General features: G+C 37.9%; 1 protein-coding gene across 7 annotated transcripts in view; it reads left to right on the forward strand.

Moving 5' to 3' along the window:
• Positions 1–4270, forward strand: part of ARMC1 (armadillo repeat containing 1) — a 30262-nt gene extending 25992 nt beyond the window's left edge. For 6 of the 7 annotated variants that reach the window (XM_087752371.1, XM_087752367.1, XM_087752391.1 and 3 more), the window contains 3 exons: positions 1792–1908; positions 1991–2065; positions 2628–4270. In XM_087752371.1, coding sequence (XP_087608497.1) covers positions 1792–1908; positions 1991–2065; positions 2628–2819 — 384 coding nt within the window. In that variant the 3' untranslated portion in view covers positions 2820–4270. The remainder of the gene's footprint in view (positions 1–1791; positions 1909–1990; positions 2066–2627) is intronic. The other variant, XM_087752407.1, reaches the window with a different exon arrangement.
• Positions 4271–8082: the final 3812 nt, after the last annotated feature.

The following is an 8082-nucleotide window of genomic DNA, read 5'->3' on the forward strand; positions in this document are numbered from 1 at the left end:
CAAATGCTTGTGGATTTTGAAACCTCAAATAGTAGACATTGATTATTTCGGGAAGGGAGGGGAAAGGTCAGTTGATGTTTAGTGTGGGGTTGGATGTTTTTATTTTGAGATCTAATGATGAAATTTGATGATAAGCTTTAAAAAAAGGAAAAAAATGAAGCAGTACGTTTTAGTAGTATTTATTAGGGTATGGTAATGAGTGTTCAGTAGTCTAGCAGGACTACTTGCTAGACTACAAGGTGTGCAAGAAAATAACCTACATTTTACCTGTCCTACCCTGTGCCCATGCTTGAGGAGTACCATGCAGAAAGATGTCTAGATGTGCATTGCTGGGGTGTGTGCCTAATTGCCCTAGTTAGACATACTTTGCAAAAGACATTTGTGCAGCAAGGCCAGTGGCTGCCAAGCTTCCAGCTTTTTACGGAGTCTGTATGGACCTTGGTAAGTTCTGTCTTTAAGAAGTGATTCACCAGTTACCTGATCACTGAAAACCTCATTTTGAATTAAACTGAGGTGCCTGTGACTTAACCTGGGATCTCAGAGTAAAAAGCCAAATTCTGTGACAGAATTGCTATACACTCATGTAAGCATAAAGTATTTATTTAGGCTAATAAGCTGCAAATGTGTTGATTCTTGTGTCCAAAAGTAGTTTTGCCTTTCATCCATGCAAGGCAGCCTGTCATCTTTGTATCAAATATTTCCTGTGTATGAGAAATGTAGCCTATCCAGCAATGTTATTATTTTAACTGTTGAAAATGTTAATTATTTCAATACATAAACTTATACAAATGAATTGTTTCAATATATATGCTAAAAAAAACCCAAACACACACAAAAAAACCACCTGCTTCGGTTAGTTCTTCCAGATATTAAAAGAATTTAATTTACTTGTTGTGCATGAAACTATCCCAAGTACTGACCAATAATTATTTGACAATTAATATAAATATGCTTTGAAATAGCTTATTATTTAAAACCTTGCAGAAACTTGCAGTAGAAGTTAAATACATCATAATTTTGAACCTGTGTAAGGTTGTCAGTTTATTTCTGGTACGGTGTTATCTTTTCTTTTTTCCCTTTCTATGCTAGCAGTTTCTCCAAGTATATTTAAATCCTTTTTGTTACAACCATCTTGTGCAAATATTAAAAGGAAAAAAAAATAAAATAGAACATTCGAAGATAATGTAGAACAGATGCAACTAGTACAGGTCAATGTAATGTTACAGCACAGTAGGTGATGTCACTTGCTTTAAACATAACATTCTGTGGGTTATCAACCAAATATTTTCCCTTTGAAATAAGAATTAAGCTTATGCTGTGCAGTGATGTCTGTGAGCTGCCACAAATGAAGCAGCTGAAAGATACAACAGCTGCTGTGATGCATTCAGTCAGTATGGAGGCAAGGTGTCTGATAAATAGCAACTTAAACACTAACTACTCATCAATGAGCACTTCAGTCAATCAGAACTTAACCAGCGGTGACTGTTTAGCTGATCATATGGAGAAAAACATTCTTTGCTTTTCAGCACTTTTCTCTAATTATTTACAGTTGATTCCATCCTTCTTTGACTTCTAAAGTGTAAGCAATTTTTTTCTTTTTTTTTTTTTTTTGTGGCAAGAGTCTAATATTTGTGCACTAAAATGTGAGTCTCTGTAAAAGAAAAACTAAAATGCTGTTGAGTAACCATCTGCCCTCAGACATAGAGGAATTCCTTAACAATTAATTGTTAGCATTTTGACGTGGTATATTATGCAAGTACTTTAGTTGTGGGGTTTTTGTTTGTTTTTTAGTCTCGAAGGAATCTTTGTGAAGAAGCGTTGTTGAAAATTAAAGGTGTTATTAGTTTTACCTTTCAAATGGCTGTTCAAAGGTGCGTGGTCCGAATTCGCTCAGACTTGAAAGCAGAGGTAAGTGTTCAATAACCCTCCAGATCCTCACGTTATTGCGTTCTGTCACACTAAGCTCTTGGTTTTTTCTGTGTACTTGCAGGCATTGGCAACGGCAATAGCATCAACCAAAGTCATGAAGGCACAGCAAGTTGTGAAAAGTGAAAGTGGTGAGGAGGTAGGATATGTATCTTTCTAAATACCAATTGTTTTAGCTCGGCTGTATCTTTAATACCAGCATCTCTGTGCCCATAACATCTGATGCCAGGCAAAATTTTGTAAGTGGGAGTGCTACCCATACAGTACAAGGAGAATAAAGGGTGTCCTATGTCAGGACATGTAACCATAGAACAGTTTTACAGAACTTATTGTTCAGAAGAAGGACAAAAATACAGTACTTGTTTCTCTCCTTAATGATATGAAAAGGATTGCAGTGAACCTTTTTTTGTCTGCAGTTGCTGAAGTGTTTTTATTTCACAACTACAGTAAAAGGGCTATGTCGGTCTTTATTTGATATTTTTTTCTTCCATGTTAAGCCAAAGCTTTTATTGTGTATCTTCTAAGCATAGTAGATTCCAGATATATAGTAGGTTCCATTTATGTTCTCGCTGTATAGGGGGATGGGGAGAAGTCTCACAACACACATGCCTGTCATCCTGAATGTGTATATATGTGTAACTTTCATTCATTCTTTGAAGTTACAACATTTGACGTAATTTTAATCCGTTGTGTTTTATCAGATGCTGGTTCCGTTCCAAGATACTCCAGTGGAAGTAGAGCAGAATACAGATCTACCTGAATATTTACCAGAAGATGAAAGCCCTACTAAGGAACAGGACAAAGCAGTCTCTCGTGTTGGGTCACACCCAGAAGGTGCAGCGAGCTGGCTAAGCACGGCAGCAAACTTTCTATCAAGATCTTTCTACTGGTGACTTGTATTTGGTGTTAAAAAGACTGTGTGAATGAACCAACAAGGGGGCCAGTTTTCCATTGGTGTGGTGAACTGCCAAGTGCAATTTGCAATAAATCATCACAAAAATTTTAGATTAAGCAAATGTATGCTGCATTTTACATTTTATTGGACGTTTAGCCTGATCGGGCAGGGGTCAAAGGACAGAGGCCTCCAATCAAATTGTTCTTTCATTTGTTTTTCATGTAGATTTTATTGCTTCACTTTTTTTAAAAATGGGTCCACCGTTACATACCAAATGTTTATGCATATAGAGCTTTAAGTTTGACTTCACATGAAACACATGATAGGGAGAATCCATTTAACTCAAGTCTCAGGGCCTCTGTGAAAGAAAATCCTTAATAGCTCTAGTTGTGCATTAAATAAAATGCCCTTTTTATTTCTGCATCCCTTTGGACTAATGTTATTTTGTTTAATTTTCTCAATTTCTGACTCCAGAGAAAAATATAGTCTGCCTCTTTTTTGCCTTTATTTTTGCCAGCCATGTTCACAGCATGAGCACAACATTGCTCTTTTGCTATTAAACTAGAATCACTACAGACTTGAAATTTATAACCCTTTTATGTATATTGAATTTTTTTTCCAGCCTGCCCTTAACCAGTGGAGTGCTTGAGATTAAGAAATAAGGGATTGAATAAACACAAATATGTATACATACATTGTACAGTAAATAAACTAGAACATATTTGTAATGATGGGTGTGACTGACTGATGTATATAACTAATACATACCACTGACTGCTGTTCAGGCTAGCTGGGAAGACTGTAGCAAAAAGCTGTGGTCTAATGTAGCGATGACCCATTGCAGCTCTCTCTGTAGAGAATAGAGGGATGTAGACTGTATTTGGTTAAGAAATGGTGTTCACTGTTAGCAAATATTTGATGGTAACTGAAACTTTAAACTTGAAGAATAAAGCAGAACTGAATGCCTCTTTTGCCACAGTGCCACACTCATAAATTTTGACTTTAACCCTTTTTATTTTTTTACCTAACAAATCTGATATGTAGGTACTGTTCCCTCCTAATGTCTTTCATGAGACTCCCATAAAAGTACATCAGCTTGGATAGGCTTAAAAACGTATGCAAACAATTGGCTTTACCTTGTTACTTTACAGGCAGTATGGGTTTAAAGATACCTTGGTAATTTCTGTGACCAGAGGTGGTGATAAAAGCAAAACTTATGTAGGTAGAGAATAATATGTGTATCTGAGCTGTTAGTAAACACTGTGTGCCTGAGAGGATTCAGTACACAGTGCTTGAAAACTGCAGTGCCACTGCTTTGTTGCACCAGAGAAATGCAGCTGAGAACTTTAAATAATGTCATAAACCTCATTATACAATGCTTTTTTGTGTTAATATATTTGCTATAATATTAATTATATTTACCACTTGGAGACTCAAAAAAAAATTAATGCATCAAAGTTATTCCTCTGTGCCTATGCACAAGGAATAACAAAAAAAAAATCACAGGCTGTCATAATACTACAGAAATGCTGAGGAAATGATAATGTAAAATAATAATGCAGGTCAGAGTTCACCCACCCATGTTAATTGTCATTCTAGGATAAAGAAGAAACAAAAGCTTGTTGGCAGACTAGATGTCTCATGTTTTTTAATATATCTAGTTTATTTTTGATTCAGGTTTACCCGCACAGATTGAAAATACAGGCTTTTCAGGGCATGTATTGCTTTAAATATGTAATACTACTCATATGGCTGTCTAGAATGTTATAGTACCAAATGTGTTTGAAAAGTCCTCTGTTCTATAGCCATGAATGCAGAGTTTTATTTTTCTGCATTAACATCTGTTTGCATTTGCATTACTGCACATCTATTTACTAAAAGACTACACCCTTTGGATATTAATGGTTCAATACCAGTAGGTATTACAGGTTTTGTGCATCCGGTCTGTAGGTGTGCTTTTATGACAGTATTGCAGCTCTTGTAGAACAGTTTAAGGCATCTGTAAAAGTTTTTGAAATATATTGTAAAATAATAAAGGATAATATAACTAAACAAAATATGACTGGCGCCTTTTTAAATGTCTAAACAAAGGCTGGTGCCTTTTTAAATGTTCTGACATTCTTTTAAGCTATTTGTGGTATTAAAGTACATCTTTTTCATCTTTAATTTAACAGAGAGGAATGCAAATGTCCCGTTGTAGTGAGATCTTTGCTGCATATCACAATAGGGCTTTTGTGTATGTTGAGAACATGCTTGCATTTTAAACAAAGTTTTTGTAAAAAGTAGGTAAGTAGAAGCTACTTAAGGACATCGTCTCAAATTCATTCTAAGGTGGGTTTTTTGGACATTAGTGGGGGTTTTTTTTATAACTGATGTTGTGTAGGTCATATTTCATTAGGGAAATTAAGAAGAATCAACATTCCTGGAGAAACCTCTTATCTTGAAGAAGAAAAAAAAAAAAAAGCACACAGTTATTAATTTTATGCTTGTACTTTTTCAGAGGTCAGATTAAGGATAAGAAAGTGCTTTTACTCTGACCTAAGGAGGTGACCAAGAAAAACTACTGCAAAATTAGAGGCTTCCAAAAGGAAGCTGAACTGGGAGACACAGCACCGGGATCGCGTCGCACTAGTTGCAAAGTACTGGATTGCTAAGGAAGCCACCACATACATCATGGTTTAAGCTCCTGAATTGCCCTAGGGTTATAGCTGTTTACAGCATAATAGAATAATCACTACCATGCTTCTTCATAATAAGAATAAATGCTGATGGGATAGGTAGAGGCAAAATTGAGGCTCATAACTGTGCCTCTGTGTACAGCTGTCAAAGCACTGTAAGCATTCTGCAGTATTGTGAAATACAATATACTCTAGCTTTCCCACTCCGCAATCACCTATGGCTTATTCCGTACAAAAATAGCTGATGTTGCTGCGTTTTGCCATAGGCCATGTAAGCTGATGTGGAGAGTACTGTGTGGGGCTAATTTGGAAGAAAACATTGAATACCTAGGCAGATGCAAACTGGCAGGTGTGAAGTACTCCTGTAACTGCCTGCAATGGAAAATAAAATGTGGGTGCTCCTTTTTTTGCCTGTGAACAATGTTCCATCTGTCAACTAGTGGAGTCAAAAACATACCTAATAAAAATTAGCAGCAGCATTCCTTGCTGTATTCATTTTGCAGAAGGCTGCACCATATAGTCTTTCCTATTTCTTCATCTGTACCTAACTATTCTGAGTTCCTAAAATGTCAACAAATCTATTTGTTAAAATTAAGGATTGAAAATAAATTAAGACGGAGATGAGAATAACTTCAACCCATCTCGGATTCTGATTGTAATTCTTCAGGAAAAGTTGAGAGCGTGTTATTTGGCGAAAGGGGGTGAGTGGTGGGGTCACTGGAGACTTCTTCAGTGACGTACAGCATCTAATTAGCCTCAGGCTTGAGACTGGCTGTTAAGATTCCTGCTCTAGAGCTTAATACAAAGCTGTTACAAAAATAAATTGTCCTATTTCTTGTTGTTTGCATGGAGCAGGCAGTGCTCCACTTGTTTAGCTTGCTTTACATGCAGGTTTTGAATAGGGTTGAAAAATTTGCAGCACTTTTGCACGTATATTGGTTAAAACAGGGAGAGCAAGGTCTACCTTTGTAAGCTGATGCGTGTGCCACATCAGAATTTACATTATTTCAAAATTTCTTCATGTTATTGTTCCTTTATGTGCATGTTGCACTAGGCTTGTTAGTGACTGGAAGAGTTAGAGCTTCCCCTGTGGAACAAATTAAGATCCGTTAAAGCAGTTAAAGTTGTCTGGAGATACAAAAACATCTCGGAGGAGATGCACGCTCTTACCATCTATCTGTGCCAGTTGTAGCGGTAGAAGTTTATTACGTTAGTATCTGAAGGCTGCTATCTGGATCAAGTTCCCAGCAGCTCGGTCTCTTCATGGCATGAAGACTGCACAGAACTTGGCAGCTAAATAATTTCCAGGAGCACCCCTGTGTTTAATACTTGCCCAGTGCCTACAGTTTGGGTCAGCCGGCAGTGCTTGTGCTAATCTGACCAGCATTTCTAAGGAGCTGAGTAACACCAGAACTAGAACAAAACTTCTTATGTGCAAAGCACTCCAATGCCAGCAGTGTATGGCAAAATGTCTGATTGGCACGAAAAGGGTCTTTTAAATAGCGGATATGAAAAAGTGAATACCACAAACCCACCATATGACAGGATTGTTGCTTTCATTTCCTATTGGAGCACTGAGTTAAGCATAAATACTGAGAATAAGGGAGTACTGCTGGTTTGAAGTAATGCCTTGCTGTTTCATACCTCTTCTCGTTGAGGTCCTTCAGGGACGTGGGCGTTCCAACCCACCGGGGCAGGGAACTGCCCTGCCAGCTTCTCCGCGGGAACTGCCCCTCTGGATGGTGGCTCGTGAAAGGGGAGCGAGCAGGGAGCAGCCCGCGCTCTGTCCACACCTAACATCCCACCTAACATCCGTAACACGAGGTCTTTACAAAGGTGTTTTTCTACTAGCCTCATTTTACAGACTGCACGACTGAGTCTGTTTACCCAAATTGCTCAGGAATCCTGGGAAGTGCAAAATTTTGTGAGCTGTCTCTGATTCTTAGTTCATGCTTCATTACAACAGTAAGCTGAACTGCCCTCCGTTTTAGGAGAGGCCTTTGCACTGTGTGAACTCCTCTGGCCTGGAGTAGAAAAGTCAAACTTGCCATAAGCAACTTTCCTTATTGAGTTATACATAGGATTGCATCGTGAGCCAAGCATGGTTGAAAGCCGATTTTCTTCTCAAAACAGTCCTTACTCATTTGTTGAAGTTCTAGGTAAGGAAGAACTTCTGGTAACAAATATCCTTTCCCAAAAACTATTTAGCTATCTTTGCATATATTATGGTATATTTCAAAAGCTTTACTGATTTATTCCACCAGAGCTACATGCAATACATGCCCGAGGCATTTGCTGTCTTCACATATGTTAAAGCATCACCCCAACAGTGGTGTTTACGCCCTTTCCAGCAATTAATGTCATTAGTGGCTTTCTGTCTCCAAACACTTCTCTAAGAAGGTGTGATCTCCTATACAGACTCCCCATATCTACACCATCATGTAGCTGATACGAACATGGTATTTCTTTTTAGTTACTTTTCAAGAGCGTATTTTAGTTAACCTCCCCTCCTCCCCCTGGATCACAGGTTGAAAACGATAGCACGACAAGATGTCCCATTGGTCGTGTGACCTTTTGGCCATG

Source organism: Nipponia nippon, unplaced genomic scaffold (assembly GCF_047370975.1).
Source record: "Nipponia nippon isolate SJK-2023a ecotype South Korea unplaced genomic scaffold, ASM4737097v1 scaffold_1, whole genome shotgun sequence".
Taxonomy (NCBI): domain Eukaryota; kingdom Metazoa; phylum Chordata; class Aves; order Pelecaniformes; family Threskiornithidae; genus Nipponia; species Nipponia nippon.